Here is a 17,975-nt window from a genome sequence, read left to right as displayed (position 1 = left end):
ATCAGCTCTTGCCATTGGTGTGGACGACGGAATGTATACAGTACAAAGAAAGAAGATGTATCCAGAAAGGGAAAGACGGACAGCGACAGCTTGGAAGGAACTGTTTAAGGGGATTGGGTGATAATGGAGAGTATCAGGGAGAAGAATCATGAGTCCTCCATGTACTGGAGTACCTTCAACAGAGGGGAGATCAAATCGGACTGATTGAAAATGGGGGAAAACAAAGCGATCGTGGGGACTCAGCTTTGTTTCCTGAAGACAGGAGATGACCGGCGAGTATGATCGTAAGAGGATCGACAATTCATCCCGATTGGCTCTAATGCCGCAGATATTCCAATGGATAATGGACATAGGGTAGACAGAAAAGGGAGGAATGTGACCAAGGTTGCCCTAAACTCAACGACTGCTCAGAACCGGCGACCGACAGCATGGAACAGCATTCTGCCGAAGGCAGAAGATCCTGATCCATAGGTTGTTCGGGAGCAGCTCCTGCCACCACCGATCGGCCGGTTGATCGGCCACCAGCAGTGTGCCTCAGTGACACAGAAGAGGCCGAGGGCGATTACCACCAGGTGGCACTGTGGATGAGACACGCTGTGGCAGAGGAGAGGAACTGGGTTTCTTATTAGCCTTCTTGGAAACAGGACATTAAGAGGAAGGAGGAATCGATGGTTGTGAAGTCGGGGTACGTAAAAAATCTTCACGAGTAGGCTCTTTTTTGGAAGTCTGAGAGTGCGATTTTGGGGCTCGGGTTTTAGCAGAACCTGATGAAGGGTGAGCCATAGAAGGAAGAGGTGAGAGTGGGGAGGTTGAACGGGTGATCTTTGCACTGGCTGATCTGACAATCGTGGCACTAAAGGTGAGATCACAAGTCTGTGTGGCTGCCTCCTTTGTTGGCCGAGGAGAGGCAAGGACAGTGCTGTATTTTCCTTTCTGAGGCACAGTGGGCTTTCGACTGGCGAATAACTTTTGAGCAGCAAAGGTAGACACCTTTTCTTTCACTCTGATTTCCTGAATGAGCCGTTTGTCTTTAAAAATGGGGCAATCTCTAGAGGAAGCAGTGTGGACACCCATACAGTTGATGCAATGAGGAGATGGAGGTGGACAAGCACCCTCATGGGCATCCTTGCCACACGTAACGCATTCGGCCGGATTGGAACATGACTGGCTGGTATGATGGAACCGCTGACACCGATAGCAATGCGTAGGGTTTGGGATGTAAGGGCGAACAGAAATTATCTCATAGCCCGCTTTCTTGGTCGATGGAAGTTGAAGTCTGTCAAATGTCAAGAAGACAGTACGGGTTGGAACGATGTTCTTGTCAACCCTTTTCATGACTCGATGAACAGCTGTTATGCCCTGGTCAGACAGGTAGTTTTGAATTTCCTCATCGGACAATCCATCGAGGGAGCGTGTGTAAATGACCCCACGTGATGAATTTAAAGTGCGGTGCGCTTCCACCCGGACAGGGAAGGTGTGTAGCAGTGAAGTACACAGCAATTTTTGTGCCTGGAGGGCAGTGACTTTCTAACAACAAGGTGCCATTTCGTAATCAGGAACAAGACTTTATAGGACCTGCAATTGCATCGACACCTTTCTGAATAATGAAAGGGACTGTGGAGAAGTCTTGGCCTTCGTCCGACCGAGAAACAAGAAGGAACTGTGGGAACAATGGAAGAATTGTCCGTGGCTGAGACTCATTTAACTTTCGCTTGTGAGCAGACATAGTAGATGATGAGGAAACCATTGCGGAAGTATCCCCCATGATTACTGGCGTCTCCAATGGCCCACTCCTTCCTTGTGGGGGCCCTCTCTGAGGGCACTCCCGCCTTAGGTGATTGTTCACACCTCACATCACACCTTCCGAGAAACGGACGGAGGGACCAATCGGCACGTTCGGAAGGTATCAGCTCGGGTAATCACCCCTCCCTGGGCCTAGCTGTTACAAGGGGGTACGTACGTGTCCTACCTGTCTACCCGGGGCGGGGAATTATGCGTTACCCCATCACCGGATATGCATGGGGATATGTGGGTCGGCCTTCAGACATGCACAGGGAGGAACAAAGAAAAGGGAAGGAAAGAAGAGAGGTCTCAAACACCGCAGCGGAGAAGATGGTAAAGAGAAGAGGTAAGGAAAAGAGGACAAAGGAAGGACAAAGACTTTCCAGCAGAGAAAGAGAAGAAGAGAGACTGTTTTACAGTTTCGAGCGTCCGTCTGTGGACGTAGGTGCTAAACATACTCCCAGAGGGGGAGAAAGGGAAGGGAAGAGGCGGTGGTGAGGGAGGGGGGGGGGAGATGGGGGATGGGGAAGGATGTAGAAAAGGAAGGTATGCAGCCCGGAAAGGAAGGAGGGCCACACTAGCTCGGGGTCCCGTATTCACTACGCACGTATCCACAAAAGAGTTGTGGACCCCCTGGGGTGACCCTTGGAGTAGTGTACATCAAAAGGACATTCAGTGACATTCAACAATGGGAAAGTGTAAACATCCTAAAGAAAGGCAATTGCCTCAATTCCATGACTGTATACTGAAAAACGAAGTAGCAGCTTGCTATGGAACCTTTATACCACATTACCATTGGCAGTTTTTTACCGATTTGTGTAATGCACCTCACAGTGGTTTGCAGAGTATCGATACAGATAGATGATACTACAAACCTAAAATATTTGTTGCATATCGTTTACATCTCTTGTATTTAGGCACATCTTGTCAGCCATTACAGCTTGATATCTCTATTGAACTTAGCCCATTTAGCCTGAATATGGCAATGTGAAGGACACCTTCTGATCTCAAGTTTTTAATTTTCTTTTTTTGGACAACTCAATGCAATTTTCTCTGGACTTGCATTATAGTTTATACTTCCTGGATAGTATTAATGCAATGGAACGTGTGTGTGCTAATTTTGTATGTCATACAATTCTGGTCTTGGTATACTTAAAAATATTAATTTTGGTTCCTAGCACGTTCAGAATGGTAGGTCTTCAATTATATACCATGTATTCTTTAATTAGGCTAATAGATTCCCTTATGACTAACAAACAGATAGTCGTTCTTTAACTTACAAAAGCAGCAGAGACCGTTTCAAGATTCTGCTACTTCATTTACAAGGACTGTCCCACTTAAGGCCAGACTTGCCAGGAAATTAGTTGTCTGTCATCTAATATACGCAGAGGAGCGGGTAAAGAGTGATTGAAAAGCAACTTTCAGAGGCATATACATACCCCTAACGCCATCGCATGTGCAATTCCAAACTTCGGAACATTTCTGGCCCATAATGGTTTGAAATGATCTGTTAAACAAATTTTTCCACCTCTGTACATTTTTGCTGTCTTTCCATCAAGTTCTGGAAGAGCAATTTCCGGCGCCGTCGTCGGATAGGTAACTGGTATCTGCAAAATGCAAAACAGCAGTTAATTCTGTTTCTTTCTTTGGAGGCACATATTCATGTTCATGAACACTTACATCGAACTCGACATCAAACTCATATTTCAGAAGGTTATGGATATACCAGCACTTCCCAAACCATCTTGTCCCTTCTTTGTTAGATTCTAGTCGAAACCAATCGTTATCAGCAGCCTTATTATTTTGTACGTACTGAAATAGACAGAAACATAATTTGTTTTCTGCTGGTAAGGTAACGTTCCATATGGTGCACCCACATATATAGTAGCTTGCTATATTACATACCTTAATAAGGCACTGGTACTCTTCCTTTAATCTTTGTACCCATAATTCTTTCTCTCTTGGCCCTGCTTTAGTTTTAAGTAACGGAATACCGCTTAATGTAGATTTTGTAGCTTCGTCAACCATACTTCAAACTCATACGACAGTTTTTACATCGCTTATGTTGGGCACACTGCTTTTGATTTTGCATGGTTAATCTACACTTCTTCTCACTAATAAGTTACGATATTTATGGATATACTCACTCTAAACCACGATCGTAAAAATGTTTATGTTTCTCAAATACTCGGCAAGGAGTAAATATTAGCCACTGGCACCACAGAATAAACTATTTAACTCCCATCAAGTTGAGTTCTTATGGCTCTCGATACTACTATCGATTTTCGTCTGACGGAGAGGGGCGTGATTATATTGTTAAGCAGATGTCTCGTGCTTAAGCTATTCAGCCGGCTCTGTCCGTGAATCAGTTGTGTGGGAAGTGGGCGTTGATGTGAAACGAATTTGTGAGGATGGGAGCCCATGTTTCGCGGACAGATTTTGAATGGTCTTATACTGAAGAACCACATGCTAGTAGAAGAAAAGAAATTTTGGGTAAGCTGAACTGCATTTGTTATTTGATTTGCAAGAGTTGGCTATTTTAGTAGGTTCCCATTTTTCGAATGTTTTATGATTAAGTATGGACTCGGTTTAAGCGTGAAGACTTTAGGAAGTTGTTTTACAATCATTGAAAACGCGCATTATGTGGACATCGTCGGATTATACGCCTCTGTTCTTGTGACTCGCTGCTGCTCAAAGAGTATGGGTGTAACTAAATATGAGGTCACTCGCGTGTTACATCACGTACTTCGTAACTAGACTGTGTACAGGTCTTTGAGTCGAGATATCGTTTGTACACAGTTTTATACCAGCGGAACGGTTCTGTCGCAGTTTCTTCTGAAGACGCTTGCTACCGTATGTTCGTAGTGTTGGAAATGCCTTTTCATGCCCGAGTGCGTTAGTTCATTGGTTTGCCAATGTGTTCGCAATGGGTGACGGTGTGTTTTGCGTGTTTACATTGTGAAGGTGTACGTTCCTGTTCCTCGTCGTAAAGTTAACCCTATGTGACTAATAAAATTGCAGAAAGTGATATTTGAACTAATAAATTATTTCGCATAGTCCTACGCCATTCAGCTAACCAATCTGAAATTATGAACGCCAGGTCTCAGACACTAGAACTGACTGTAGAACCCAGGCAGGTAAAGGAAGCTGTAGCTAGTTTATTTCATACAGTTCTTTTTCACCGAACAGTGGGAAAGTTTGAATTCATTCCTGAAACACCACGCTATACAGTTGGAACTATTGGATTCTGTGATGTGGATTGTGATTTTATAGATCTTACCTATGTTTGTTGTGATTCCGAGGATTTAGATCGCAATTTGAAGAAAGAAATTTCGGCGTTTTCGGACTCCCTACATAGGAGTGCACAGCAGACCACTGGGCAAATATCGTTGGAATTTTTCCAGCGGAAGAAAAACAGGTGGCCATTTCCTATAGAAAGTACTTGGGAAGTGTGGACGGTACGTGTGGAAATTATTAGATTGAACAGTGAATACGAAAGAGAACTATCAAGAGAGAAAGTTGGTGATATGTTGACCGAAAAAATACTCTATATTGTCGAAGTAATGAATAGAAACTCATATATTCCAGAATTTCCTGTTGAGGCAGAAGTGGATCTTGTTTTTGATACAACGTATGAGGGGATCCAGCCATACTTATTTAAGTTATCACATACATTAGCAGGTCCCCCGAACAATACTGTTGGTTTAACAATGAAGAAACTGTGGAAAGAAACTCTTACCTATTGAATTTTTGTGTATTAGGTATTTTTATTCAGCTCGATGTTAGTAAACTTCTTTGGCAACTACTGAAATATCACTTTTGTATAAACACTCTTTTTATTTATTACACATTTAGTATGTTTGTATAAAACTCGTGGACTTTTTGCTGTTATGTCAAAAATTATACTTGTCAAAATTCCAGTGTTTAAAACTTTGTTATATCAGGTAGGTGCAGTTAACAGTAAGTAATAAATAGTGAATTTCAAAATAGCTAAGTTTGTGTTGCTCTTTGTTTTGTAAGCTTGTCTAAACATTAAACTACTTTCAAAAGTTGAATCAACACAGTAATGAGATGCTGCAGATCTACAGTATATGGTTTATTCAATGGAAGTTACATTGCAATAGATGTAAAAGACTCTGTGTATCATAAGTAGACCTAGAACAAGTAGATTTCTGTATTGGTTGTGGTAATTGGTGTAATGCAATATATCAATTCAGTTCCACGTAAATTGGAACTCTGTTTTGGTAGAGTTGTCACATAAGGATTTGATTTGTTTGTATAAACTATAATGAAAGGATCAGTAAAGATTGATTTTTACTTTTTCAGCAAAATACCCACAGATAAAGAAGTTATTTGGTTATGATCCTAATTTCAAGTGGGTTGTAACAGGCATGGTACTTGTGCAGTTCATGATGTTATTTGTCATGAAAGATCAGTCATGGCCAATGATATTTTTGGTTGCATATGTTTTTGGTGGTGTGATAAACCATTCATTAATGCTTGGTGAGTAGGTTTCTCAGATATACTAATCTTATTGCCAAGTTATTGCTTGTCATTAGTTAGATAATGACATTGGAAAATCCTGTTATAATATAAATCTCTCTCTCTCTCTCTCTCTCTCTCTCTCTCTCTCTCTCTCTCTCTCTGGTACCTCTTCAAAAGCCAGTGATATTTGCAGTCATGTTTGTGCCTGTAAATGTCTCAGCAGCATAACTACTTCGCAATTTGGTACCTTTACTACTAATTTATTTACACAATGCCTAATATAATTTCTAGTTATGCAACAATGTTAACACACAGTGAACTATATTGCCATTTTGAGGTATGCTTATTCTTAAGTATGCAGATTCAGCCTTTTAATAATTGTTCGCTACATTTCTCGGCTAGGAGATTTTTTTTGCGTTCTGTCAAAACGAAAGTTTGGAGGAAAAAATACACTAAGACGAGGTGGAATGACTGATCATTACTTAGTCTCAGAAGACAAAATTCCAAGTATCCTAGCTGTAATAGGAATTGCTAGTGTCTTCCTCATGGAGGAAAGAGAAATATGATGGACAGGCAGATCACTTGGACCCAAGGATTAGAGGGAAACACATGTAGATTGTTCTGTGCCTCTCTTCGAATGCTCCCCAGCCTATCCCTGCAATAGTTACGAAAGTTAATTGTTACATAATTAGTTTGTTGTTACTTAATGTTTGAGTTCCTTAATATGACTTTAGATTATAACTGTGTTGAATTGCTATTTTCGTCTTTAACTTGAAATACTTCTAAGCTGCCAGTCTATACTATTTAATTTTTACTTGAATATTACTTGCTATAGTCTGGCTGGTTGGAAAATTAGGAATTGGACATTCATAAATAGCCAGATTTTGACAGCAAACTGAACTTCCAAGGTTAGTGGTCCGACCACTAAAATTCTGACTGTGACCCTACAACACATGCTTTAGCTGCTCTCCCATACTATTAGTCATTCCCTTTCAAAATGTGGTGATGGTGGTGGTGTAAGAGGTTGGCGTATATTGTCACTTTGGTATCTTAGTTACAATTCATTTCACTTTATGTTAAAGAACCATGTCCGTACTTGTTTTGATTGCACTCACACTCCAGTTAGTCACTCACTTATGATTAGCTTATTAGATTGCCATTGCCGTACTGCAGGATTGTCTTTCAATTATATAGAAAGCCTGCGATAGGAAAAGAATCCTGAGATTCATAATTATTATTTTAACCACAATTACTTTCCTCTCAAATATGTGTCCTAATCATATGATGGCTCAGGTATGACTCACTCCTTCTCGCTAAATGGTCTCAAAGCTCCAGTCTGTACCTTCGAGAATGATTGGGCATCCCAGTCACCGATGCCACTGTGCTTTAGCAAAGGAGCATAAGGGTACATAGATTCATCAAGTACTGGATCGATATCTGTATCCTTACAGGCTCATTCATGTAGAAGAGATCATGCTAAATTCGATAAGACCTGTTGTCTTGTATGTAGGATGCTTATGAGAGCATCACATATTAAAGTAATTTTAGGTATCGATAAAAATGAATTTGATCTCTGTTATGAATGTCAGTAAACTGGAAAAATTGCATATTTGTAAAAAAATTTTAGTGTTTTGCCACTTCCTGGAGAAAATGTTGGGATGGATTTTGAAGTTGGACAAGGAGTGTGCGCATGTTTACTGTGATCTGTGTTACGAGAAGTAACATTTTTTTCGGGTTACTGTAATGCATTTAAAATAATTTAGTTTTGTCCTTTTTGCTTCCTTTACAGCTATTCATGAAATTTCACATAATTTGGCTTTTGGACATGCACGACCATTAGCTAATAAAGCGTTTGGGATATTCACAAACTTGCCTATTGGTATACCATTTTCAATCAGTTTTAAGAAGTATCACCTGGAGCATCATAGGGTGAGTGTTTTTTATTTTTTTAAATGCATACTCAGTTGAAAGTTGTAGGATAATTAAATTACACTACCAGTTTAGATTTTTATGATGGAAATAAGTGGTATAGGTAAGTAGGAATAATGTTGTTAAATGATTTTTTTTCCCCTCTCTATGTTTGCAATGCATTTTGGATAGTGTGCCAATTTTACAGGCGTTTGACATTGGTTTTGGTTTTAGTGAAGCTCTGACAGCTTTATTTTTACTTTTTATGTACGGCAGTTTGATTTTATTCATATCTTCTCTGCTCAGTACCAGGGTGATGAAATGAAGGACACTGACATACCAACCTACTTGGAGGCGAAGCTGTTCTGCAATACTTTTGGAAAATTTTGCTGGTTGTGTTTGCAACCATTTTTCTATGCTTTGAGGCCAGTTATTATTTACCCAAAGTCGCCAACGACTTTGGAAATAGTTAATGTCATTATCCAGCTAATCTTTGATGTCTTCGTTTATTACTATTTTGGTATGTAAAGTTTTGATATTCAGATTCATATTGTAAATTTAAACTGCTTTGATGGCTGATCTTTCCCATTTAGAGAAAATTTGAACTGTGTTGATTTCTAGGAAATGTAAGCTGTATTAAAAATAAGTGCAAGAATGCTATTTCTAATACAGTATTGTTGACCTGTTTGTACACTTCTTAATTGAGGAATAATATTTATACTTCTGTAACTTGTTGCTAATGTTTTCTCTTTGTAGGGGGCAAAGTACTAGTGTACTTAATTGCTGGATCATTATTGGCAATGGGGCTGCATCCAGTTGCTGGGCATTTCATTTCCGAACATTACATGTTTCGAAAAGGTTACGAGACATACTCGTATTATGGGTGTCTTAATTGGATAACATTCAATGTTGGCTATCACAATGAGCATCATGATTTTCCTGCAGTTCCTGGATCACGTCTTCCAGAGGTAAGGTTCTGTTAATTGTTAGAAAGGAGTAATTGATAACTTGTCAAATATGCAGGTAGTGATTGGTGAAATGGGTGGAACAATGTTACAGCTTTTTTGCATGTAGGCATTGTGTCTGAAGTGTTAATGGTGACATTATTGTTTTGTTATGAAATAGATCTGGTTCAACAATTAATATCTACTGTGGAATACTTCGTCCATGGATTTCCACATACTCCAATATGTTCGTCTTTTGGAGTAACAATATCACCTAAAATACACCATAAAAATGGACAGTCATTCCCATGTTTTTGCAGTAAGAACTGTGATACTTGCATTGTTCTTGAGGTATGGTGTTCTTCGTAGCCATCAGAGGTCAGAAGATGGCACATATCTCTAGATAAGGGATCCCCAAACTATTTTGGACAAGTGACCCCTTTTCCAAAATGAACTGTTACCTCAGACCCCCATGGCCAAATTACCTACGTTTAAGATCAACCCCCTTATTCATAATGGCCCGCTAACTTAAAACAGCTGCTACAGAGTGTTATTTTTCATTCTGTCTTAGGTCAATAGAAGAAGACAGAGTGAGAATTAGCAATGCTTTAAGTTAGCAGACTATTATGAATAAGGGGGCCTATCTTGAAAGTTTTAAATAAGAACTTGTGTTAATTTAATAGGAGTCGATTTTTAGACCTCGTCGACCCCCAAAATCAGTTTTCGTTTATATCGACCCCTAGGAAACCGATATCAACCACTATGGGAATCCCTGCTCTAGATCTTCATTGTTTTCTGTTGTGATTTAAAGAAAGTTACTATAAACTCAAATTGAGTTTGGAAGTATTCTGTTTAAATTAGGTTTCGGTTGTGGCCTTCTCTTTATTTGGTAAGCCGGGTGACTGATAGATCTCATCCGTTTTTAGTATTGGCGATCTGTCCCCCAGTGGAAATAACTTGTGCTGTTATCAGCTTGGCTACTGAGAATTTTACCTGCCTAACACAGTTATGTTTGTTCATTTGCTTTAAATTGAGGCCTTCAATTAACCTGCTCCCATTGAGTTGGTTTCTGTTTTCCCTAATTGTTAGGGGGTCACTCATGGTGATGTTTCATACTCCAGCTCTAGCAGCAGATCAGCATTTTTCACTACTAAATGTGGTAGATGCTACATATTATCAGAATGGTCTCATAAGTAATTAAAGGTGATTAATGTTTGAAGTGTCTTCCTACCAAAATGCAGTTAGATGTAATATTTAAACTTTAAGATCACAGATTTTTGTGGGTAAGGAAGTTATTTTCCGTTGACTAAAGGCCTGTGTCCACTAGCAAGTAACTTCTGGAACCTTGCACAAGTTTACTTCCGCAATTCATTTGAACAAGTTAATTTCAGCAACTCTTTGTAAGTTCTTAAAGAAACGATTTCCACTATAGATGCATCGTTAGATCATCGTGCTATAAAACAAGGCAGCCGCCGTTGTTGTTGTTGTTGTTGTTGTTGTTGTTGTTTGTTGAAAAAGAAGAAAAATAGTGAGGAAAATAAAAATGTCGAGGAAAAACAGAAATGTTTGGGTGAAGCAATGGATACAGAAACATACATATTTATCAAGAGACACTATTGAATGGATTTAAATAGGACTTTACTCAACTTAAAAACCTTGTGAATGTCAAATGTAGTTTTTAAAAATCTCTAATCTTTTACACAATAAAAAATATTGAAATACATGATACAAAGATGCTGCAAGTTGTATCGCCAAGAGATCACCTTTTCATTATTCTTAGACTTTTGCAAACACTATTTATAACAAATGTAAGATGTTTATTTTTAAAATGTTTGACACCCTAAAGGGTCGTCAAGCCAGTCACTAAAACAATAACATTTTTAAAATGTTGTATTTATAGATTTGATGCACTGAGTCGTCGTTTTCGTATTTAATCACAAACCTGGTCAACTGCATTAATAATTGCAACCACATTTCTGCCAAATATTACGAAAAAATACTAAAACCAGTAAACTGAAGCAAAGGGAGCAGAAACGTGTCACAAGACGTAATGACCATTGCACACCTTAATGCAGTGTACATGAAAACTGCATCACGTTAGAAGGTACAAGGGTCATTTCTTTCCACCCGCTAATAGGCTATAAATAAGACAAGTTCATAGAAAACACTTATTTTATTACCAAAAGTTTTGTACACTTGTGACTTTTGTGGACATCCGTCAACATTTTTGGAACCCAATGAGCACCAAGCTTTTTGTAGCTGTAACGATAGAGAGTAATACTGATCTTGAAACTTCCGTAATTTCCATAGGCAGTGCAGTTATGATCTATGATTTTTCGCTAACCATTCTGTCAACTCATTCAACGAAGTCGTCTGTAACAACAGACTTGCGTCCATGGCCCCCTTCATCATGCACGTCATTTCGGCCATTTTAAAACTTTCGGCACCATTCATGCAAAACACCATCAGTCATGAAGTTATCACCATGCACTCGGCTCATTCTCTGATGAATTTCTCCTGCACTATTCCGTTCTGCTTGCAGAAACCGAATTACACTTCATAATTCATACTTGGCGGGAGCAACAGTGATGGTAGCCATCATTGTGCAACGCAGACTGATGCCTTGAGGTCGCCAATGATGGAGTGTGTAGTGAGAGAGTTGCGCAGTAGCCTACAGTGCATGTCCACTTTCTACTGCTTGTGGAGCTTCTATACTAAGTCATCGGAGATTGGGGGGGGGGGGGAAATACCCTCCTATTATATAATCTTGCATTACGTCTGGCAGTGATGCAGCGCTTGTTTTGGAACAAAGGCTCACACATCTGAAAATTAAAAAATATGTGCATTCAACTAACATCATGGCAAAAGTTGCCATGAGGCAAGCAGTTATTGCCTCACTGTAATCTTGTAATGTGCAGCAGGTCCAAAACTAGAACGAAGCATGCAATCATACTGTGTTCTGTTGACGAAATCTTACAAAGACGACACACTCCCATTTGGGACTAACACAAGCCTGACATAACATCAGTTGCATGGTTGCACATCAAATCACTAGAGCATATGTGTAGCATACAGACACATAAGACAAAAAAGGATCTAAATAGTTTCTAGTAACAAGCACTAGAAGGGGCCACTGTCAAAATTCTGCAAACATGTCTCGTGCTAAAATGTAAACACTAACAAAACATGTGGTGCATGGTAGAAATCATCTGTGACAAATTTAAAGTGTTCAGTGAGAACTATTTATGTGTCAACAACAAGGATGCAGTGGGAATGCATTTACATCTGTTGGACGAATGTTATGAAAACAAACACTCAAACGACGTTTCACGACAATCTGTAAAAAAAAAAAAAAACCCACATGTCATAAAGAAAGCGTCTAAACCGTCTGAGGATGAATCACAAAGATTCAAAACCGGTAACGGTAGCCTTTGAATAAAGGAACTGAAAGTAAATTTGTGGCTGGTTAACAAGTGATTCAGACTTGATATTTCTCTCTCTCTCTCTCTCTCTCTCTCTCTCTCTCTCTCTCTCTCTCTCTCTCTCTCTCTCTCTCTTATTCAAGATCCATGGAACAAATGTTAATGTAAAAGAATGCGTCACCTTAAGGATGGAAGACTGTTTGTAATTGCGCTTATTAAAGAAGTCTCCGGATGAATGATTTTGATAAAAGGACAACTTACTGTCATTAGGATTTTCCTCATTTAGAACATTATGAAAATGATCTGGTTTTCCATTCGCACATAATCAAATCTTTCTTAGAAATTGTGTGTAAAATATTTCTTAAAATATACAATCAAAACATTTATGCTTTATGCTTTTAATTTTATTTTCTAGGTGAAACGGATAGCAGCGGAATATTATGATAACCTACCACAGCACAATTCTTGGGTTAGTGTTTTGTATGACTTCGTCATGGACCCTGATATTGGACCTTATGCACGCATAAAAAGGAAAAACAGAGGATTGAAATCATGAGTTGTATTACTTTGATGCTTTATTTTTGAATAAATATGTTATCAGTGTTTTCAGCTGAAAAGTCATAGACTGTTGGAAATTTTTTTGATGAGATTAATTTGTTATTTCATATTGTGAAATGTGTGGTGAATGACCTGTGTGAATTGGAAAACTGTATTGACCTGGACTAAATGTTGATTATTACAGATACTGTGATGCACGTTACAATTACTGACGGGATCTGTTATGCTGTTCAACTAGGTCTTGCCAAAATTGTCTATGGTGTACAGTGCATGTTAGGCTTCATGTTCATATGTGAAAATTTAGAACAAAATCACTGTTTTAAATAATGAAATATTGTATGGTAACCAACATTTTTTGCTGCTTTGGGAACTTATGTCAGCAAAAGTTATTTGTAACTTGCAGGGTTGATATCTTCAAATTTGTTTTAACAATAACTTGTTAAGATGTGTAAATACTGTATTTTAATGATCATACATGATTTTTGGGTTTTTAATTTTTCCTTTCACTTTTTTAAACTGATCATTTGTAATATGCCAGTAATGTTTTCCACTGTTACCAAGTTATGCCTTGAAAAGCACAAATCTCTATTTTTTATTGTGTGTGTGTGTGTGTGTGTGTGTGTGTGTAAAGCAGACAGAAATCTGTGAACTGACATTTTTCTAATGTAAGAGATAAATCCATTAGTTGCTCACTGTCAAAAATGTATTTATTGCTGGTTTACAATGTTAATTTCTAAGATTTGAATGTAAGTTAATTAGCCCTTACATGTAAAACATAAAAGGCTGAAAAGGCTGGTATCTTTTCTAGTCACATGTTGATCTGTGAGGGCAGGAAATGAATCTGAAGCATGAGCTGCATTTAGTATTGTCTTTGTCATAAATATTTGTTTGCATCAAAGTATATGAAATTGCGTCTATATAAAATTAGTTATGCTGTGGCTTATTCAAAATTACATGTTTAGCTCAGTAGTAGTTGTACTCTTATTGTAACTTTCTTACAGGTATTTATATTCTGGTATGCATTTTAATTGGTATTTTGACCTGTTTAGAGCTTTAATTTTTGCTACTTATAGCCATGGCTGCTGTATGTGAGCTATTTTTGACATTAAAAACGTACAAATAAATCTTTTTTTAAAAATTACTTACTGTAGTACACTGTAAACCTATTTGGTATGCTGGAGCTGTAGGCCTGCCCAGATCTTGAATTTTTGTCTCCTGTTAATGGACATTACAATTTACATTGCATACAGTTATAACAGAGGCCAATCATGACAACACAATCTTAATATGTTCTGTGTTACAGCTTTCTGTTGTAATTACTGAAACAGATTTTGTGAATTTTTTTCCTCAATGTAAAGTTGTGTTGGCACATATTGCATACTTTTGTTAATAATATAATCCATTAATCAAATTTGTATTGCTTAACAGTAACATTGAATGTAAATTGCTTATAAATACAATTCAGAGAAGCGTTGGTAGATTTAATGACTTCATACTAAACGTTGGCATGTGATGCACAAACTGAAGTTCAGGTATGAAATGAAAATTTCAATGGCTGGAGTGACCTAGAAGAGTATTCATAGTGCCGTTTTAGGTTTTCCTAATTACATAACTGGCCTATTAATTAAAACAAAACATTAACCAAGATGTAAGATGGCTGCTGTTGGAATGATGTAGAATCTACATGTAATCCTGTGTAAAACTATGAAGATTGATAAGACACCACCTGTAGTCCATGCAGATGTCAACAATGCAGCTAACATCTCACACACTGCAAAACAAGTCTTTACCAAATAGCATTAAGTCTGACAGATAGCCAATCAACCAATATTTAAAAACAAATTAAGACTTTCTAAATGACTGCTCATATTCAGTAGATGAATTTTTAAGTATATAGTACAAGATGGTGCCCGATAGTCACCTGATTGAATTTTGATCTAAGTATACTATTGGGGCAATAGCTTTGAAATTGTGTGATCAACTTGGTGCAGTTCATGGCAATTATGCCAGATGTCATTGAGAGTTTATTGCTTCCATGGTTGACTGCACAAAAGACGAAGATTGTGTTACTGTTTGCAGTGATGAACAGTGTTACATTGACACACAGTGTTCGTGCTCATTTCGGCACTCGGGTTTCCAGCTCAGACAATACACAGGTTACATAAATTCGAAGCTACTGGATCTATTTGGGAGTATCAGCGGCTACATGCACGTATCGTACATTCACCGTAAAACATCGAAGCAGTTTGAGTGGCTTTGACTCTTAATCAGAGTACATCAACAAGAAGAGCCAGTGCTGAGTTGAGTTTTTTTATGCTGATCTGTAAAAAGAATTATTCAATCTGACCTTTGCTTGTATCCATACAAAATGACTGGCACATAAGCTTACTGCGAGAGATAAGGAGCAGAGACATGCCACGAAACTATTTCAACTCGAGGCCTCATGTCTTCCATTGCAGACACAATGGTTCATGCAGGATGGAGCACGCCCCCGTACTGCCAGCATTGTGCTTGATTTCCTACATTAAGGGATTGGCCCCACAGCCCAGACATTAACCCATGTGACTTCTTCCTTTGGAGGTTCTTTAGAGGTGTACCACAGAAAACCTGAAAATGCAGTGCAACTTAAGGCTATCATTGTTTAGTTATGCTGTGCCATTCCAGGAGATTTGTGTCGTACAGTCGTCACAAATGCACATGTGCGACTTGAAGTTGTAAACAAAAATGAGAGTAATATTGTACATGTGATTCATTAGCTTCTATTTCCAAGCTGTACTCTTTACTTCTACATCAATAAATTACAAATCTTGTCAACAAGAAATGTGTTATTCATGAGAAAAATCAGGTGATTTATCATGCTCCACCATGTAATTGCAAAAAGAAAAAACTATAAAGAAACCTTATGTTAAACTGACACATTCCATGTCATAATGAAATGTTGTATTTGTGATCTATGGAACAAGTGATAATGTAATACAGGCTTTTATCTGAAAGCAAAATACTAGTGCAAATATTCCTACATGGGCAGACTCTCTCTCTCAAATGGTTGAGTCTTACAAACCAGTAAGTCTATGATACGAATATAATAGAGGGAAACATTCCATGTGGGAAAAATATATCTAAAAACAAAGATGATGTGACTTACCAAACGAAAGCGCTGGCAGGTTGATCGATACACAAACATACACACAAAATTCAAGCTTTCGCAACCAACGGTTGCTTCATCAGGAAAGAGGGAAAGACGAAAGGATGTGGGTTTTAAGGGAGAGGGTAAGGAGTCATTCCAATCCCGGGAGCGGAAAGACTTACCTTAGGGGGAAAAAAGGACAGGTATACTCTCTCTCTCTCTCTCTCTCTCTCTCTCTCTCTCTCTCTCTCTCTCTCTCTCTCTCTCGCACACACACACACACACAGTGTCACATATACAGTGAATAATAAACTGTGCCAGAGGGTGTACAGGATGATAGTGCCATAAAGGTCTTCAAGAGGCATGTGTGGAACATGCATTCCCATACAGAATGTGCAAAAAGGGCAAAAACTTTCATCGGAGGACACCAAAATGTGGCAGATATTTGTCAGTCAGGTTGTCCCTATGCAACTTCAGCATCAAACGGTTTGCGATCTGGTGCAAGAGAGGATTAGCGCACATTCTGGAGGAACACCTGGACATAAGAAAAACTGCAAATGCAAGAGTTTCCGTACTAATTGATGGAAATGCAGACGTGGCTATGAAATGACTCTGCTCATACCCATAGCCTTTCTTATGCCATATTGCTAGGCTGCATAGACGTCGGTGAAATCTTATGAAATATGCTTGGAAAGCCGAACAAAATGTGTCGTCACAGACCGCCATAATGAGTGAAAGTTTGTCAGGAGCCCAGCAATGAAATTATGGTAATTCATATGTGTGAGCATAATGGTGTTATGTAAATGCATTCATTTCACCACAGGTCCACCACCAATGTGCTGTATTACTGTTCAGTGTTGGAACACAGCCATAGACCAGCTTAGAGAGGTAAGTGGAGATACTTTCTGCAGAACTGACCCATCGTTTTACAAGACAATGCAACAGCACATACAGTGCAAGCTGTGACTGATTTGTTTAATTGTTGGGACTGAATTGTCCACAGTCCCTGAATTTAAGCCTTTGGAGCTTCCATTTGATTCCTAAGATGAAGGAATCACTTCGTGGCACCTGCTTCATAAATTTGAGGAAGATTTATCTGGTAAAATACTGCTCCGTTCAAACTATCAATACAACTGTCACTGCTAAAGTTATTTTATGACTTCCAAATCACTGACAATGGTTTATACACAATGTTGGTGACTTCTGTGGGACAGTAAAACTATATATCTGCAGCGTGTGTAAAGCCACATGTGAGGCAGTGCTATGTCATTCACAGAGGACACCTGATCTGAAATATCTGAGCATCAGTATATAATGTGGAACTGACCACTAGATCACTAGAGGTTACAAAAGTCAGCCCTGCTAGTATAAAAGGAGACAGTATTCTGTTGTCAGTAGAGAAGCAGAAATAGCAGCAACAGGAGAGCTCAGTGACTTAAGACTAGTCATTGGATGTTACATGAATAACACAACCATCAAGGTCATGTAAACTCTTCTAAAGCTACCCAAGTTGGATGTTGGTGATTTGATTCTGATGTAAAAATGTGAAGTAACAACCACAGCTAAACCAAGCCAGCCATGTGCTGACAGACAGGGACTGATGAACATCGTGGAGAGTGATTGTAGAAAATGTCATGAAACTAGTGGAACAAACAACTTGTGAGTTCCAGAGTGCTACCAGCAGTCCAGCACAGTGAGTGTGCATAGTGAGTTAAAAAGCTTGAGGTACAATGGTCAAGCAACTCCTCA

General features: G+C 38.8%; 3 protein-coding genes across 3 annotated transcripts in view; 2 read left to right on the top strand and 1 right to left on the bottom strand.

Moving 5' to 3' along the window:
- Positions 1-3,856, bottom strand: part of LOC126204470 (ubiquitin-fold modifier-conjugating enzyme 1) — a 44,474-nt gene extending 40,618 nt beyond the window's left edge. Inside the window, exons 1-3 of the mRNA XM_049938859.1 lie at positions 3,688-3,856; positions 3,463-3,594; positions 3,222-3,389 (exon numbers count right to left, since the gene is read on the bottom strand). Coding sequence (XP_049794816.1) covers positions 3,222-3,389; positions 3,463-3,594; positions 3,688-3,810 — 423 coding nt within the window. The 5' untranslated portion in view covers positions 3,811-3,856. The remainder of the gene's footprint in view (positions 1-3,221; positions 3,390-3,462; positions 3,595-3,687) is intronic.
- A 213-nt stretch (positions 3,857-4,069) lies between these two features.
- LOC126204468 (sphingolipid delta(4)-desaturase DES1) lies at positions 4,070-14,240 on the top strand. Its single transcript, XM_049938857.1, has 6 exons — positions 4,070-4,275; positions 6,109-6,285; positions 8,057-8,196; positions 8,482-8,695; positions 8,932-9,143; positions 12,957-14,240. The coding sequence occupies exons 1-6, from the start codon at positions 4,194-4,196 to the stop codon at positions 13,095-13,097; spliced, it is 966 nt and encodes a 321-aa protein (XP_049794814.1). The 5' UTR covers positions 4,070-4,193; the 3' UTR covers positions 13,098-14,240.
- Positions 4,330-6,076, top strand: LOC126204469 (autophagy-related protein 101-like). Its single transcript, XM_049938858.1, has one exon. The coding sequence runs from the start codon at positions 4,872-4,874 to the stop codon at positions 5,526-5,528; it is 657 nt and encodes a 218-aa protein (XP_049794815.1). The 5' UTR covers positions 4,330-4,871; the 3' UTR covers positions 5,529-6,076.
- Positions 14,241-17,975: the final 3,735 nt, after the last annotated feature.

Source organism: Schistocerca nitens, chromosome 9 (genome assembly GCF_023898315.1).
Source record: "Schistocerca nitens isolate TAMUIC-IGC-003100 chromosome 9, iqSchNite1.1, whole genome shotgun sequence".
In the NCBI taxonomy this organism is placed as follows: domain Eukaryota; kingdom Metazoa; phylum Arthropoda; class Insecta; order Orthoptera; family Acrididae; genus Schistocerca; species Schistocerca nitens.
This window is presented reverse-complemented; position numbering and strand designations above follow the sequence as displayed.